This window comes from Emericellopsis atlantica (assembly GCF_019669845.1).
Source record: "Emericellopsis atlantica unplaced genomic scaffold F5Z01scaffold_48, whole genome shotgun sequence".
Classification (NCBI taxonomy): domain Eukaryota; kingdom Fungi; phylum Ascomycota; class Sordariomycetes; order Hypocreales; family Bionectriaceae; genus Emericellopsis; species Emericellopsis atlantica.
Genome location: NW_025764750.1, coordinates 3,278 through 19,269, shown reverse-complemented (window position 1 = coordinate 19,269; position 15,992 = coordinate 3,278). Strand labels below are relative to the sequence as shown.

The window sequence follows — 15,992 nt, the reverse complement described above, 5'->3', positions numbered from 1 at the left end:
GGTCGTAATTCATGATTCATATATCCAACATGCCCAGCCCCCTCTCCCTCGTGGCCGCCTGGATATCCTCCTTAACGTCCTTGACGGCTCTCCTCCACGATTCGAGCCCCTTGCCTTCAACTCCGTCCTGTTCGACGATGAGAACAAGCCACTTGAACACCTTGCTCACTTTCTCCATATCGCGCTCCTCGAGTATGACCCGCCGCAGGTATCTGGACAACACCTCCACGTCCTCTCGGTGAGGACCGTCCGCACGCGTTTCGGTGTGCCACGCATCAATCATGTCCTTGATCTCTTGCGTGCTGGACATACCCGACTGCGCGAATGCAATTTTGGGCGGTGGCGCTGGGAAGGTTGTTCGTCTCTGGCCTGCCGATGGGTCGGAGATCAGAGGCTGGCGGCGGTTCGGAGCATCGAGGCCAGATCTCGCAGCCAGCCGGCGTCGACGATGGTCAGCAATGACCTCTTTGCGAACATCTTCAGGAAGCTCCGCCAAGAAATCAGGATCGAGGTCTTCGACAGGCTGCTCCACGACAGGCTCACTTCCTGTGCGGAGGCTACGAAAATTCGTCTGGTATAGACCAGCCTGTGCGTCCCTTTGCCGCGACGCTTTACTGAAGGCGCCGCGGATGCCGCCCCTCTTGGTAGGTGTTGTCTGTCTCTTGAGTTGTATAAGTTTGTCCTTTTGTGGTGATCGGTGTATAGCCTGAGGCTTTGCGTATGTGGCAAGGACTTCCGCCTTCATGTCCTCCGGTAACGCAGCGAACACTTCAGCGTCGACCTGCGAAGGCAACAACACATCGGGCAGCGGGCTCTCCGAGCGCGGCTTCGAGGCTCGCTGAATCGCGGGCGCTGCCTGGGCCATGAGCTTGCTCCGAATGTCGTTGGGCAGCTCTGCGAGTATTGCTGGGTCGACATTGCTGGGTATCAGGAACTGCGTGCCAGCAACGTTCAACGGCGTCTTCGCCTTGGGATCACTGGCCGCGGCACGAGCCAAAGCGGCAGCAGGATGGACCTTTTGCTTTTTAGGGGTCATTGGATCATCTGCGATGGGATCGTGCTCAATACTGGGCGTCGGCACATCCTTCGTTTTGACGGGTGCATCATCCTCTTCGATGGCTTCAGCTTCCGACGACTTGCGCCTTGCTGTAGGCCCGCTTGCTGCGTTGAACAACAATTTTCGCTGGCTACTTTCAGGCCCCGATGACTTGGTCCTGATAGGCTCGAGCTTGGTCATCTGCACGCCTAACCCTCGGAGGTCGCCCGGGCTGAACTTGAAGGAGCGGAGTATAGTCACAGCCTCTTTGCCGATAGCCTCGTGGCTATTCGTGCCAACGCCAAAAGCGATACTCTTGTTGAATACATCGCATTTGCCATGACCTAGGTGTTTGGCAGGATCCAGCGGCGCATCCAGCGAGCGCCGCATGATCTTCATGGTGAGTTGCTTGCCCCGGACCTGTTCGTTGAGCAGCCTCCGTTCGAGCTCCTTACACAGATTGTGAACGAACTCCTCGGCCTCTTCCTGGCTGATGAAGCGGATTCCCCAGTTGATCTCGGCGGAGACGGACTTGCGTGGGGTTTGTTCCCCAACTTCAGCCTTGTCAATTCCGCGAGCATACTCAAACAACTTCTGTCCTGTTTTAGGTCCCAGGACTGAAGATAAACGCTCCCGTGAGAGCTCTCGCAAGTCTTTGACCAGCTTCACACCTAGTTCCTCGAGCTTGTTGCCTATGCTATAGGCGACGCCAGGCAGGTTCTCGACTTGTAGCTGACCAATAAATTCAAGAACCTCCTCGGGTTTCAAGTGATATTGGCCAGCAGGCTTGGCCTTCCTGAGCGCCACCTTGGCCTGAAGAATGTTGCCGCCGATGCCAATGGAAACGTGGCAGCCAGTCTTCTGCTTTATGCGGTCTCGCAGAACTCGAGCCATAGCGTCGACCTTTTCTTGTTCGCGCCATATGCTGCCTTCGTCGACCCCCACGCCTTGCGAGCCAGCGGCATCGAGCACAATGGACGAAACATCGACCAGCGCCTCGTCGATGCTGACACTTTGCACGGTCCCACCAACTTGCAGAATCGATTCGTAGAACAGCCGACTCGCATCCTCGTAGGCCGGAAAGTCATATGGCAGTACCTTGAGGTCGCTGCATAACTCTAGAGCCTTCTTCATCCACATTCCATTCTTGACACCAAAGGCTCTCGCAGGGTAATTGCAGCTTGCGATTTCGGAGCCAGTGCCGTTTCCATGCGCGACAACAGCTGGCTTGTCGACGTATTCGGGATGCTTCTTTAGCGATATGGCACAGAAGAAACTGTCAAAATCGACATGCATGATATACCGCCTTGAGCCAGGTTTGCGCTTGGACGGTCTGCCAGTCATGCCTTTTTCGGCCGCCATGCGCTGCATCTCTGACTTTAACTCTGCTTTCCATGTGGAGAGATGGTGGAGGCGGCTTTCAGAGTAGTATTGTTTCAGAAACTCGGGATTGGCCGTGGATGATTTTCGCATTCGTGGGTCAGCAAGGAGCCAAGCATTGTGTTCCTCCGACGTGGCGTCTTTGGGAGGTTCGGAGCCTCTATGGCTGTCTTGCTTCCGGGGAGATATAGCTGGTGTTCGTGGAGGAGGCATAGACGGCTGCTCCGTCACAGATATTGAAGAGTCAGACATGGGTGCTTTGGAGGGGGTATTCAAGCTACCCTCGCCGCTGTCGCCTCGAGGGAACGGTGACACTTTGGAAGAGCTTGGTGTGCTCGTCCTCTCCACCAGTTGGCTCCAAGTCTGGGTTCCGTTTTTGCTGGATTTGAATTGGCTAGTGTAAAAGCTGTCGTCGATTTGGTCACGATAGCCATGCTTCGCCTGCGGACTTTGTTGTGTGATGCCTTTGCTTCCGTCAAACTTCAGCACCTTTTGGCGAGGGCCCTCATCCAGCACGCGGTATTCGTTCCACGGAAGCAACTTTCCGGCCGCGATGGAGTCCATGATCCATCCTGGCTTGACGATGCGATACCGACTAAAGTCCACTGACTTCTTCGGCGGCAACGTAGAAGCGATGATGTGAGTAGCCATGGTTTTCGAATCGAGGTATTGCAGGAATCCACCGCCGTGCTGCACAATCTCGCGATGCAGAACATGTAAAGGGGGCTGCGTATATCCAGTGACGTGCGCCACGATACCCTTGAAGATCTGGGGCTTTCCGGACGCAGTGCGCAACTCGGCGTCGAGGTTCTGCAACTTGATCTTCTTGCGGCGAAAGTAGTCTCCAAACCCGTGGAACTCGGACTGTTCATACTCCTCGCCATCTTCGCCCTCAAAGGTATGCCCCTCGATGCGCTTGCGGACTTGCGCCGAGTTCTTGTCCAAGACGCTGCCCATGGTGGTGGTGATTCAGGTAATTGAGCCTATCTCAGTCGTCGGCGCCTTTGTCGGCTTCGTGCTGACAGAAGATTCATTACTTCACCCCGACGGCTCAATAGGAAACGGTAGCAAAGTACACATGTCCAAGAAGGTAAAATGGGCGTGCATGTTCGTGATGATGCAGGGTCGACATCAAGAGAGGAACCCGCGTAAAGCGGATCACGGTGTGGCGCGCTTACAACACGTTGTCCCGTGACTTTCTGCACAGCTCAGCCACACCTTCGCAACTGGGTTGAAAATAATGACTGTTCGATCATCTGTATGCTATAGAACTTACGTATCTGGCCTTGGCTTTATGCCTGCGATTATGACTCAGAGCGTTAACCTCTGGACCGCGTCCAAGTCATTAAGGCTCGGTGTTGGTGCACACACTGTTCGAGAGTGGCTTGTTGAGCTGCTGGGTTTCGCACCAGCCACACATGACGATCACCAAGAAAGTTCACTGATCTCCGGTACAAGCACATGCAACCTTCAAAGACAGCCTGACCATCACTCGAGTCAAGCATGAACAACGATCAGTTCCGCAAGCTGATCCTTGCGAATAATGCATCGAAATCCAAGGATGCATCCTCTCCGCCCCCCGCAACACCCGGAGGGTCAGCACTCGGTTCGCGACAGCGCAGCAGCATTCCCATGACTCCGTCCGTCCCCCCGTCTCTCCATCGGCACGGGTTCAATCTAACAGTTCGCAGTCGTTCACTCGGAGGATCGCAAGCAGATTTCGCCCGACAGCTTTCCGACCGCAACCGCGCCACCAAGCCCCAGAAGCAATTCCGGACATCCGCACCGAAAGGCGCTCGCCTCGCCGACGGCTACACTGATCGCGCGCGGGAACGCGAAGCAGGAGATACGGATGATGACCGCGCGACCAGGCTCAAAGCGCTCGAAGAGTCCCTGAAGAAGGAGGAGATTGACAGGGACACCTACGAAAAGCTGAGATTCGAGATCGCGGGAGGCGACTTGGGGAGCACGCATCTCGTCAAAGGCCTCGACTTCAAATTACTTGAGCGAATACGGAGGGGCGAGGACGTATACGGCGAGAAAGAGCCCGAGAAAGAGGAGGAAGACGCTGCAGAAGACGTGGACGAGGCCTTTGAGGAACTGGAGAAGCAAGAAGTTACCGCCGCAGCCAAGGAAAAGCAGGAGAAGAAAAAGAAGGGACAGCTGTCTACAGTGTCACTCAATGCAGGGAAGAAGCGGAGTCGCGACCAAATACTGGCGGAATGGAAAGCGTCGAGGGCGGCAGCAAAGGCAGCGGCGGAACCAGCTCTGGGCGAGCGCTTTCGCCGAATCGGGGCCGTGCAAAAGGCTGGATCGAGAATCGAAATCGACAGCAAAGGTCGGGAAGTTCTGATTGTCGTCGACGAAGATGGGCACGAGAAGAGAAAGGTGCGCAAGGTGCAGCCTAGTCAGCCGGAAGCTGAAGCCGAAGCGAGCGAGCTCCCCATGCCAGACAAGAGCGCGAAGCCACTAGGAATGGAGGTTCCCGAGCAGTACAAGAAGGCACCTGAACCAGAAGAGGACTTGGACGTGGACATTTTTGACGACGTTGGGGACGACTACGATCCATTGGCTGGGCTAGGCGGTTCGGACTCTGACTCTGATGAGCAGCCAGAACCTTCAACGAAGGAGAACGACGCCAAAACGACAGAGGAGGCCAAGGCACCAGCACAGGATCAGCTGGCCATGCCACCTCCTCCCCGACCCAAGAGAAACTACTTTGAAAACTCAAAGACTGGGCTGGCGTCAGAACAGCAGCTCAAGGCACCATCCATGTCTGATCCAGAGATTCAAGCCGCTTTCAAACGTGCTGCAGCGCTCGAACAGAACAGACGCCAGCAGGAGACGGAGGACTCTGACGAAGACGACGAGGAAGCGCAAGCTCGCAAAGCCCGCGAGGAGCGGCACCGCAAGCTGCTCGAGAGCGCAGCCAGAGATGACGACGACTTGGACATGGGCTTTGGCACAAGTCGGTTCGAAGATGAAGAGGACTTTGACGAGACCAAGGTCAAAATCTCCAAGTGGGGCGCCGACGACGAGGACGGAGAAGGCCAGGATAAAGGCGGCGCAAAGAGAAAGCGAGGGCCGAAGAAGAGGAAAGGCGACGCGAACAATGCCGCGGACGTGCTGCGCGTAATGGAGTCGAGGAAGAAGTCTCAATGAGGCTAAGTCAGTACCTAGTATTGTACCTTTGCTCCCGCCCACACAGCGGAGGTCTCCGCCCCCGAGCCGGCCAACTGCGCCGGGCAGACAAACGTGTTACGTATGGCCAAGCCACCAGCGACGGCGAGCGAACATTCTGGAGAACATTGTTGCTAGTGAGCCAAGACGCAGGCGAGCCGCTGTTTGTCAAAGTGGAGGATTGCCGTGAGGGGCAGAGCAGTCCCCCACAACTTTAGTACATTATTAGGGGGAGAGGAAATGGGGGCGGCGTTACTGTACGCCGTATCTGTACTCCACGACAAGCCGCGCTGGCAGCCTGGCACTGCACCTTGGAATTCATATACCCAGTCCTATCACAGTACCTGCAACACCTATCACTTCCTCTTCATACATTGCGTGCCATACGATCAAGATGGCCGACGACAGGGTGCCCGTGTGGCTGGACTGCGATCCAGGCCATGATGTACGTTGAGACACATGTCCGTGTGCTTGCATACACTGAATCCATGGCTGACCGTGCAGGATGCTTTTGCGCTTCTTCTTGCCGCGCACCACCCGCGCATCAATCTCCTTGGCGTGTCTACTGTGTTTGGCAATGCGCCTCTGTCCAAGACGACCCTCAATGCAGGCGCGCTCCTCACAGCGATAGGGAAACACGATGAGATCCCCCTTCACGTGGGCGCGGCCAAACCCCTGGAACGACCAGCGCACCACCCTGCGACTGAGATCCACGGTGAATCGGGTCTCGACGGGACAGAACTTCTCCCCAAGCCGGCCAGAGCCCCCAGTGATGTGCCGGCTGTCGAAGCCATGGTCAAGGCCCTCCAGGCCCAGCCGCCCAACACAGCGTGGATCGTGGCGACGGGCTCTCTGGCGAATGTTGGGCAGCTCTTCCGCCAGCATCCAGACTTGGCGTCTCATGTCAAGGGCGTCAGTCTAATGGGGGGTTCCATTGGTAATGGGTTCACGGACGCCCCCATGGGCGAGGTCGACGGCAAGCCGAGGATAGGAAACTACACGCCGTGGGCCGAGTTCAACATACTCATCGATCCCGAGGCGGCGTCTGAGATTTTTTCGAATGAGGCGCTCAAGGGCAAGATTAGCGTCGTGCCGCTAGACCTGAGCCATCAAGTGCTTGCCACGGACGATGTGAGGCAGCTTCTGCTGTGCGGGCGAGACGGCCCCAAGAGGGACGATGGCAAGGGCAAGACGGTTCTCAGGCAGATGCTCGTGGAGCTGCTGTACTTTTTCGCACAGACATATGCGTACGTATCCCCGTCACTCTGCCTGTTGTGCTGCGCTAACTCGGAACAGGACCACATTCGGCATCACAGCTGGCCCGCCACTGCACGATCCCCTGGCTGTGGCATTGGCCCTGGCTGGTACCCCCGATGAGATCCCCTTTTACGATTGGGATGAGAAGAAGAGCGCTCACCCAAGGCACGAGGAACGCTTCGAGGTCACGGTGGTGACAGAGGGCACGCTGGAAGACGCCGCGAGTGGCAAGACGCAGACGGGACGGACTGTGGCCAAAGTGCTGCCGCCAGGCTCGGCCGGTGTCAGGATACCCAGGGGTTGTGATACACAAAAGTTCTGGGACGTGATAGAGGAGTGCATCGAGCGCGCAGACGCCGTCAATGCCACTCTTCCAAATTAGACAGGGCATAAAAACTTCATTTTAGACTTTGATTCTATCAGGGTATCATTTTCTCCTCCGTCTTGTTGGACGCTATCAGCACATTCAGGACACGCTCGTACGTCCACACCATGACCGCACTGGTGGGCGCATTCTTCACCAGGGCAATGGGCAGCCCTCTAAAGAGCCCGCGGACGCCCTCTGCCCGGACAACCATGCCCAGGGCGCGGGTGGCCGATTTGTACTCTGGTATGTCGCCGTAGATGTATCGTTTTCTCGTGGGCCCCTGGAGCTGTATCCTCTTGCGGATCAGGTCGAGCGGGAACACGGCCGTCTTGGCGATTATGCCACCGATCATGCCGGCTGTCGCGTCGGCCGAGCCAAAGGGCATGTTGAAACCCGCGAGCTGGAGGCGCAGGGCCTCGCACGTCACGAAGAAGATGCCCATGTACGGGACGATCTGGGCCAGCCCGGGGGCGACGCCGCGGAAGAATCCACCGGGCCCTTCGTGGCGGTAAATGTCCCGCACGGCGGCGGCCAGACTGCCGTACACTTTTCGCCGGCCCTGTGCGGCGAATCGTGTTCGGAGCAGGTCGAGGGGGTACGTGCAGCCCGTGGCGAGAGCGCCGGCACTGGCGCCCGCGACGAAGCTCTCCGCGGCATCGGGCATGCCGCCGATATTCTTCAGGAGGAGCGTGACGGAGCGGTACGTGCCGAACTGGATGCCAGCGTAGCAGACGTAGAGGAGCTCGGCGGGGACGTTGCCCTTCCAGAGGGCGCGGACGCCCTCATTCTTGATGATGTGGCGTAGGGTGGGTAGCGTGCCCCGGGGGGCCTGGGAGAGGGGGTCGGTCAGCGAGTGCGTCTGCAGCTGGAGACGGATCTTGAGGACGTCGAGGGGCGCGATGACGAATCTGGGTGGCTGGTCAGCGAAGCTGGACGACGAGAAGGGGGGGAGGGCGAGGATATGGACGGACCGTGCTGTCAGGCCGGCTATGGCGCCGGCCGCGACGACCTGGGTGCGCGAGCCCTCATCTTTGAGGCGGTCGGTTTTGAGGGACATGCAGGACTGTGCGCAGCTGAGAACAACTGGCGTAGTGCGAGGCGCGCTGTTCAGGACATGGGGCGTTGGTGGTGGTGGCGGCAGTGGTGTTGGTGTTGGTGTTGGTGTTGGTGTTGGTGTTGATGGAATGTTGAAATTTCCAGTCCAGGGCGGGCACGATAAGTAAGGTACCTAAACCAACGGCTATTCAGGGTGCCGTCCGAGGTACCTCGCTTTAAGGGCTCGTCGAGCACAGCGACAATGGAATTGAGTACATGTGTGCGCTGTGGTGAGTGAATTCGGCCAACAAGATGCCCTATCTCGCAGCATTTGGAGATCAATGTCGATCTGACAAGCTCACAGCTCGATACACTGCAGCGCACGCGACAGGACAGGACGCTGGTCGAGGTCGCAGCGGCAGCTCAAGCTTAGCGTCGGCTTGTCCCGGCATCTACATCTGGCAGCCGACTGGACCAACTCTGGACTTGGATTGTGTGGTTGCTCTTATTGTGCTGTGGGCGAGGTGGAGTTTCTACTATATAATTATTATGTGAGGCCAGATCACTCGCAAACTATTGATCATCGACATCCAGTCTACCAGTGTTGCGAGGTAATTATAGCTTGACCCGCGGCAGACCCGAAGGTAACGATGCATGCATCTGCCAGGGCTGCTGCGGGTCAGTGCTGCGGCGTCACGGGTAGGATGAACCGTGGAAGGTCTTCGGATATGTTCTGGCGCCCCAATGTCAGTATCAGGTGCCAGCACTTTGTGTTCGTAACCTGCTGCAGTAGAAGGGTGGTATATTGTCTTGACGGCCGTTCCAATACTTTATTTCCTGATATTTGTCGATGTTCGTGAGGCAAGGCAGCAACACGAAGCAATCCAACTGTCCAGTCCCGATCAGGACACTTCCTTTCCTCCGGATCGGACTCCACCGAGAGCGTAGACATAAGACACTGCAGTGGCCTGCATCGTGGGACCCGCCCAAAGCTAACGTCGCAGCACATTTTCCGTGACAAGCTCACTCTTCCTCTCCCTCATATTCAGTCCTGTTCTTCCCTCGTCGCGACACACTTCCTGACCTTCATAAATCTACCAACCTGAATACCACTTGAGATATCCAACCATCTGCGTCCCCAAAGAGCGAAATTGCGCCAAAGTCCAGCAATATCATCCATCTCCCCCACCCTCACAGAAGTTGCATGTGATCGAGCTTCCACTCTGTCCATGTCCTCGACCAGCCTTTGATCGAATCCTCCTCCACAACTACTCTACCGATCACAGAGCCACCATGGCTGTTCCAAGCACAAAACCAACGACGAGACCGAACCTGCGGGAACTCCTAAGTCCCCTCTTGCCAGCCCTCATCGCCGCCACGGCCTCGCCCACCCCACCGACACCCCTCCTACCCAGCCTGTCCCCCATCTTGCGACAGCGCGTCCAGTTCCTCTCTGCGACGTCTTCTGAGCCTTGGCTCCGCCTGCTATGCTACAACACCAGTGCGATTGAAAAGTTGAAATCGGCGGCAAGCGTGCTGGAGCCCCATCCTTTGAGCGGCGAGGTCGAGGTGGACTGGGAGCACGACACCGAAGTGGCATACAAGCGCATCGACGGCGAGACACTCCAGGGCCTGGTCAAGCTGCAAGAGCAAGGGCTGGTCATACGGATCGTCTGGTGCGTCAATGACCCTGATGGACCCGACGGCTGGCGCATAGGCGAGGTTCTCCCTCTGGAGCCGGAGACGTTTCGCGAATTTGGTGGTTCGTCAACCCTGGACGAAGCAGAGGAGAGCTTCCAATCAGGAGGCAAAGCACAAAATGGCAGTGCCAAGCCGGACATCACATTAGCAGAGGCACAGGAGGAGGACGACGACGATGACGACTATTGGGCGCAATACGATGCTACCCCAGGTCGCGGACGGACGCCCGCCACAAAATCCCCCGCGCCGACTGGCGCCAAGGACGCGGCGACGCAGGAGAGGGAGTACTTTGCGCAGTACGAGAACGTCCAGCCCGCCATGGACAACCACGACCCGGACGAAGAGGTCCCCCACGTGTCACCGCCCCTGGGGCTCGGTCAACAGCCACCGCAGCAGTACATGCCGGCGACACAGAACGAAGGCATCCTGCAGCCCCGGCCGGAGTCGAGTGCCAGCAGCTCCACCAGTGACCGGCTGGTGGCCAAGCTGGAGCAGGAGGCTGGGCGGCGGGACACGGGCGAGTTTGGCGTCAAGCAGCACATTTCGAGGAGCATACGGAGTCTCTACCAGCTGGGCTGTGCGGCGGGCATTGAGCGGGACGAGTTTGAGTCGCTTGTGCGGAGAGAGCTGGAGGTGCTGTCCATGATGGAGGACGCGTGATGCCATAGTAGCATTGTATATACCAAAGGATTAAAGTCTGTAACATGCGCTGGCGCCCCTTACCCCTGTTCTCCGTGACTCACGCAATGACCAAGTTCTCCAGTGCCACGCGCGCCGAGTCCAGCACCCGCATACAGCTGCGCTCCTCCTCGGGCACCGGTTTATGTGCGGTCTTCGCATCATGGCGATAAAACATATTGTCGTGCGGGGTCTTGCCGTCTGCCAACAGCTTGTCCATGATGGCGTGCCGTCGTCGACTCCGGTCCTCCATCGCCGTCACCACGTCCTTGAGCCCTTGCGACTGGAACCCGAAATCGTCGGCCTCGCCCGGCGTCGGGTGGTACCCGTACACGTCCAGCCGTAGGATGGCCCGCATCGTCGTCCTCCACATGCCCGGCTCCATCGGCCGGTTGTTCAGGGCCCGCATGCTCGCACACCCGTCATGCTCGCCCACGCGGCCCATCAGACCGCCCAGCTCCTGGAAACTGAACCACATCTGCCGCCCGTCGCGCCGCGCGCCGTCCGTCTCCTTGTCGATCATGTCTAGGATCATGGCGTAGGCGTTGCAGGCGGAGGGTATGAGGGTGACGACGAGCATCATGTTCTGGTAGCACTGGATCGGCGGCGCCTCCAGCGGGTCGTGGGTCTGGGGGTCGCCGCAGACGGGGCATCGGATGGTCTGATGGGCCACCTCGGTGGCACGTCGCGCGATGCGCACGGCGCTGGGTATGTCCGATGGCAGGCGCGACAGCGACTCGAGGGTGCGGTACAGCACGGACAGGCAGCCGCACTCGATGGAGCGCACGGGCTTGAACCCCGGCGAGGGCGAGGTCTCGACCGACGTGGTGTTGTGCTGGGACGGAGGCGATGAGGCAGAGTTGGACGGACCGCTTGATGGAGAGGCCGACCTGTCGGATGTGTCGTTGTGTGACTGGCCCTGCGGCTGCAGCTGAGTCTGCCAGAAGCGCAGCACCCGTTCGCCGTGCGTCGAGGGCGCGGCTACACTAGAGGGGTCGGGCTCTTGGTCGTCATCAAAGTTGATGCTGTCCAATAGGTCGACATCGCCCAGATCCAGGGGTGGTTGCGCGGCATCTTGTGGTAGGAGGAGCTGCGGATCCAAGGCTGTCGTGTCACTCAAGTCGTACGGTAAGAGGTTTAGATAATCCAGACTGGTGGGCGCAGGGTCCAAAAAGTCAAAGGCATGATCCTGTGCGAAGAAGTCCGGTTGGATAACGGAGTCGATCTCGGGAAACGCAGTTGATATGGGCACATTTTCTACGGGTAGGGGCACTGCGTCGTCCAGGCTGGCGTCCTCGACCAGGCGCCTCTTGCGAGGCCGGCCCATAGGCTTCTGTGGAGAGTAATGACATTTGATACCCTCGCGGCAGCATCGGGCGCAGCCAGCGGGCTCTTTGGAACATGCCAGCTTGCGAGTCCCTGTACGTGTTAATAAGTCTCCGAAAGGATGTTGTGAGCGGGGGGGTCTTGTGCGTACGGCACTCGTCGCAAGCCCGACGCTTTTGGGCTGCGTGGGGGGTCGTCTCAGAAGACATGGCGCCTCGAGCCGGGCGAGGACAGACGTTACGATTTGGAGATGATTTCGTGGTTGGGATGGCGGTGAATGGTTTGATGAGTGTGAGTCGAGTCGCCAGGCGCGAGTGCGTATGAAAAGTCTCCGGGTGAGACTTGAAGTTGAGAGGGCCCGACCGCAGCGGGTGTTGGCAGTGTGTCTTGTCCGTTCAGGTGCTTTATTGCGATGAAATGTTTCTCGAGCTTAATCAATTCCAAGGTCGGTGTGTGACTGAGAACTAAAGTTGGAGGTTGAATGAGAACTCCGGAGTCGCTGGATAGGACTCCTTCATGGCTGGAGTTGACCATTTATTACCGGGTGCGTACCTGATGATCAGCAGCATTCTGACCACCCCCGATCTTAATCCACCAACCTTTTAAGCATACCATAATAATATCTCCAGGCTTGGCTGGCATTCTGGAAACTTGCTCAAGTCCAAAGATGTACAATACCCACTCCAGCCCTGCAACAGTCGCGAGACGGAGACGGCGACGATCAGTTGACAGCGTAATCCGGGGAAGCGACGCAGTCTGCAACTGATTGAGGGTGTGTATAAACCATGATCGCGATAGCCCTTTATGATGTGAAATATATAGGTAAACTTGCCTTCATGTTATTTGTTCATCACGTCAATCTGGCGGGTTACAGGCACCGAGAAAGTCATGAGCTCAGCTTGCAGCGAGCTACCCTATAGTCACCCAGGCGCCTCAAGTCAAACCTTCTGGAATCTCACCCGTGACTTCACCGCGTCACACTGTCAAGCCACGCCAGATCGTAGTCCACGTGCTCTTTGCCACATTCTCAGTATACACTTTCCTACTGTCATGATCTTCCATTTCAGAGGCAATACAGCCGTAATGAGAAATACACTTGATTCTGCCATCTAAAATCATGATCACATCAAGTCTTGACGTCACACGAGTCAGGAGCCACACTTGGGTCTGCTGTGGCCCATAGTAAGACATGTACAATTCTCACCAGTCACCCGCCCGCTGTCCTTACCTCTTCGCTTGGCCATGCATATAAGTCACTTACGCCAGTCACCATCATGATGAACGCCATACGATAGACGACACTCACCGCTTCTGCACCCATCATGTCGCTTGTCGACGCACCTGTTGGCGGCCTTGCCGACGCAGTGCGCGCACTGCACAGAGCCTCCTACAAGCTCGCCTTGGCTGCGCAGACACATCACCCTCTTGTCTTGCCGTACTCCCTACTGGGTCCCTTCATTGTGCCGACGCTCTTTCTGGCGATCCCGCACTCGGCGGAGCGCCATCCTTGGCGATGGAGGGCGAGGTGGCTTGTCGTGGCGTGGGTGATCTGGTTCGATGCCGACATCATCAGGACGACCAAAAGTGGCAACATGGCCGTGGGCTATGCGAATGGACTGATGGCTTTCTGGGGCGTCATCAGCACCATGAACGTGCTCATCTGGCGAAACGCCCAGAGGGACGCCGCGCGGATCGTCCCAGTCCAGCCCAGGCCTCCCATCAGGCAGACGGAGAAACAGCCAGCAGAGAATGGCATCCGGCAAAGGAAGGGTCAGGGTAGATCGGATCAAGTCGAACATGAACAGCCGGTGGAATATGTGTGGCAGCCATTTCCAGAGCAGGGCACGTTTGGCGAGCGCCTCAACTGGGCTCTGGACATGACCACCAACTTTCGGTTTGCAGGTACGCAGTTCTAGCTAGCTTCTGACCCGCGTATGACTGACACTTTACAGGTTGGAACTGGTCTATATCAGCCATACCTCGCCCAAAGATTCCTTCTCATGGCTCGATTGAGCCTAACACGCCTGCGGATCTGTCTTCCTTGCCAGTAGTCACGCCCATGGGCTACCGTCGCCGTCTGACCGAGTCCAGCTTCGTCAGGTCACGACTACTCACAGCGAGCATCATGTACCTCATTCTCGACTTTTTGGCCGTCCACATGACAAAGGACCCCTATTTCATCCTTGGCCCTGACCACCCTGCCACATCCATCCTCCCGTTGCCGTGGTACTTGGATGGCTTGCCTCTGTGGGGTCTGCGCATCTACCGACAAATCTTCTCCCTAGCTGGCATTATCTCTGCCATCTCTGGCGTCTTCAATCTCAACGACCTGATGCAGTACTACATGATGGGCCATCTATTTCCCGCAAGGGGCGAACTGTGGCAACATTCCTCGACTTTTGGCTCCTTTTCGCAAGTCTTGGAGAGAGGACTCGCGGGCTGGTGGGGTGGTTGGTGGCATCAGACGTTCCGATCCCAGTTCTCAGCACCTGCGCGGTTCCTCGTCCGAGAAGGCTACCTCGAGCACGGATCCCTGGCTGCTGTCGTCGTGGCCTTGGTGGTGAGCTTTGCGCAGAGTGGTCTGCTGCATGCCATGGGCAGTATTTCTTCCATACCGGAAGACACAAAAGTCTGGAGAGCGCCCGCTTTCTTCTCATTGCAAATTGTCGGTGTCCTCATACAGTACGCTGTCGAGATCGGCGTGCAGCGTCGCACGGGCATCCGCGTGCCTAGGCGGGCGGCGCAGGGATTGCGGTTTCTCTTCACCATGGCATGGCTGCATTGGACTTCGGATTTTCTCGTTCACGATTTGGCAGGCTCTGGCATCTGGCTCCTCGAACCAGTGCCTTTTTCGTTCTTCAGGATGCTGGGCTTTGGGCGCGAGAGTGATCGATGGTGGCGATGGGATGAGTGGCATAGACCTGGCTGGTATACGGGTAGACATTGGTGGCAAAGCGGAATCTCTCTGTAGAAATTTTAGAAGCGTATAGACGGAGTTGATGGACTCAGGGGCTGAATCAGTTTTTGTCTCGCAGACGACCTGCTTCCTTGTCGAGCCAAGCCAGAACACGCGTATACTTGGTCTGTTTCCGGCGGAGAACAGTAGCGAATGCTTCGTATGCCGCCCTGACCTGGTTAGTTCAGACCTCCAAGTTGTTAAAGGGGCTCCTCACAAGGCAACCTGCCTCCTGCGAATGTCGCACTGGTATTCTGGGTTTCGCAATTTTCTCGACCTCCCTGTCAAGAGCCTCAACGCAAGGTCTGTCAGCTTGATGATAGTCCCTGCAGAGTCAGCACGTGTGCAGGCGACGACAACGGCGTTCGTACTAGTGATGATTTTACTTGTTGGCTGCTTGCCCTTGGGCATGCACTTGATGTAGGCCGACATCTTGCGCGCGGTTTCTTCGAACGCTGCACGCAAGGTGGCGAGCACGGTACGAGCAGAATTGTGCTCAGTGTCGAAGAACATGAGATGGGACTGGATCTTGAATGCGCCTGTTGGACCATGAGCACACGCTCTTCATCGTGAAGCTGATTGCCTGGAAACTTACCCAGGACCTTCCTCTCAAAATTCTGTCCAGGTGACCTCCCATACTCCACCGTCAGGGAGTTTCCAACGGCTGATTTTAATCTGTCAGCGGTCGAACGAGATCCGTGACCATTGGTCGGCTTACCAGTCTTCTCCCCTTTCTCAATGTCCTTGGAGATCTCGAGTGTCTTGGTGTCGATCTTCACTCCACAGTACGGAAAACCTGCTCCTTTGCCCACCTCACTGACAACCTCGCCGTCAAGGGCCATCTCAAAGTTGACCAATGTCTTGGCGGCAGAGACCTGCACCCCATAGTCTGGCAATCCTCTGTGCATCGTCTCGACAAACCTCTCGGCCTTGGACCTGTCCAGGGTGATGAGGAGGAAGTCGTCGATGAGTCTCAGGAGCAGGCAATCTTCGCCACCAAGAAAGTCGAGGTGGTGGATCTCGAGATCAGCGTATAGATAGTTGCACAGGAAGGATGAGAGCACAGACCCCTGCGG

The 15,992-nt window shown here is 57.1% G+C and overlaps 7 protein-coding genes across 7 annotated transcripts; 3 read left to right on the top strand and 4 right to left on the bottom strand.

Moving 5' to 3' along the window:
* Nucleotides 1–16: 16 nt before the first annotated feature.
* F5Z01DRAFT_678327 (Y-family of DNA polymerase) lies at nucleotides 17–3,373 on the bottom strand (the record flags this gene model as incomplete). The annotated part of the gene is made up of 1 exon (XM_046265434.1): nucleotides 17–3,373. One exon carries the CDS (start codon nucleotides 3,371–3,373, stop codon nucleotides 17–19), a length of 3,357 nt encoding a protein of 1,118 aa, XP_046113753.1.
* A 546-nt stretch (nucleotides 3,374–3,919) lies between these two features.
* F5Z01DRAFT_684331 (uridine nucleosidase-like protein) lies at nucleotides 3,920–7,235 on the top strand (the record flags this gene model as incomplete). The annotated part of the gene is made up of 5 exons (XM_046265921.1): nucleotides 3,920–4,056; nucleotides 4,108–5,568; nucleotides 5,625–5,678; nucleotides 6,052–6,843; nucleotides 6,893–7,235. The coding sequence occupies 5 exons, from the start codon at nucleotides 3,920–3,922 to the stop codon at nucleotides 7,233–7,235; spliced, it is 2,787 nt and encodes a 928-aa protein (XP_046113752.1).
* Nucleotides 7,123–8,605, bottom strand: F5Z01DRAFT_438120 (mitochondrial carrier domain-containing protein). The gene is made up of 2 exons (XM_046259746.1): nucleotides 8,192–8,605; nucleotides 7,123–8,128 (listed from the first exon to the last, which is right to left on the bottom strand). Exons 1-2 carry the CDS (start codon nucleotides 8,275–8,277, stop codon nucleotides 7,273–7,275), a joined length of 942 nt encoding a protein of 313 aa, XP_046113751.1. The 5' UTR covers nucleotides 8,278–8,605; the 3' UTR covers nucleotides 7,123–7,272.
* An 801-nt stretch (nucleotides 8,606–9,406) lies between these two features.
* F5Z01DRAFT_438400 (uncharacterized protein) lies at nucleotides 9,407–10,697 on the top strand. Its single transcript, XM_046259752.1, has one exon. It carries the CDS (start codon nucleotides 9,549–9,551, stop codon nucleotides 10,614–10,616), a length of 1,068 nt encoding a protein of 355 aa, XP_046113750.1. The 5' UTR covers nucleotides 9,407–9,548; the 3' UTR covers nucleotides 10,617–10,697.
* F5Z01DRAFT_438343 (uncharacterized protein) lies at nucleotides 10,656–12,576 on the bottom strand. The gene is made up of 3 exons (XM_046259751.1): nucleotides 12,560–12,576; nucleotides 12,112–12,424; nucleotides 10,656–12,053 (listed from the first exon to the last, which is right to left on the bottom strand). Exons 2-3 carry the CDS (start codon nucleotides 12,167–12,169, stop codon nucleotides 10,696–10,698), a joined length of 1,416 nt encoding a protein of 471 aa, XP_046113749.1. The 5' UTR covers nucleotides 12,170–12,424; nucleotides 12,560–12,576; the 3' UTR covers nucleotides 10,656–10,695.
* A 602-nt stretch (nucleotides 12,577–13,178) lies between these two features.
* Nucleotides 13,179–15,078, top strand: F5Z01DRAFT_438203 (uncharacterized protein). The gene is made up of 2 exons (XM_046259749.1): nucleotides 13,179–13,862; nucleotides 13,913–15,078. The coding sequence occupies exons 1-2, from the start codon at nucleotides 13,283–13,285 to the stop codon at nucleotides 14,929–14,931; spliced, it is 1,599 nt and encodes a 532-aa protein (XP_046113748.1). The 5' UTR covers nucleotides 13,179–13,282; the 3' UTR covers nucleotides 14,932–15,078.
* On the bottom strand, nucleotides 15,031–15,487 carry F5Z01DRAFT_438488 (uncharacterized protein). Its single transcript, XM_046259753.1, has 2 exons — nucleotides 15,288–15,487; nucleotides 15,031–15,242 (listed from the first exon to the last, which is right to left on the bottom strand). The coding sequence occupies exons 1-2, from the start codon at nucleotides 15,427–15,429 to the stop codon at nucleotides 15,130–15,132; spliced, it is 255 nt and encodes an 84-aa protein (XP_046113747.1). The 5' UTR covers nucleotides 15,430–15,487; the 3' UTR covers nucleotides 15,031–15,129.
* Nucleotides 15,488–15,992: the final 505 nt, after the last annotated feature.

Bases quoted from the DNA above. Each gene is read 5' to 3' on its own strand.
- F5Z01DRAFT_438203 (XM_046259749.1), top strand. From the start codon at position 13,283: ATGTCGCTTGTCGACGCACCTGTTGGCGGCCTTGCCGACGCAGTGCGC. The intron at 13,863-13,912 runs GTACGCAGTTCT...GACACTTTACAG, and splicing joins CACCAACTTTCGGTTTGCAG to GTTGGAACTGGTCTATATCA.
- F5Z01DRAFT_438120 (XM_046259746.1), bottom strand. From the start codon at position 8,277: ATGTCCCTCAAAACCGACCGCCTCAAAGATGAGGGCTCGCGCACCCAG. The intron at 8,129-8,191 runs GTCCGTCCATAT...CCAGCCACCCAG, and splicing joins ATAGCCGGCCTGACAGCACG to ATTCGTCATCGCGCCCCTCG.
- F5Z01DRAFT_438400 (XM_046259752.1), top strand. From the start codon at position 9,549: ATGGCTGTTCCAAGCACAAAACCAACGACGAGACCGAACCTGCGGGAA.
- F5Z01DRAFT_438488 (XM_046259753.1), bottom strand. From the start codon at position 15,429: ATGTTCTTCGACACTGAGCACAATTCTGCTCGTACCGTGCTCGCCACC. The intron at 15,243-15,287 runs GTACGAACGCCG...CTGACTCTGCAG, and splicing joins AACAAGTAAAATCATCACTA to GGACTATCATCAAGCTGACA.
- F5Z01DRAFT_438343 (XM_046259751.1), bottom strand. From the start codon at position 12,169: ATGTCTTCTGAGACGACCCCCCACGCAGCCCAAAAGCGTCGGGCTTGC. The intron at 12,054-12,111 runs GTACGCACAAGA...TAACACGTACAG, and splicing joins TCGGGCTTGCGACGAGTGCC to GGACTCGCAAGCTGGCATGT.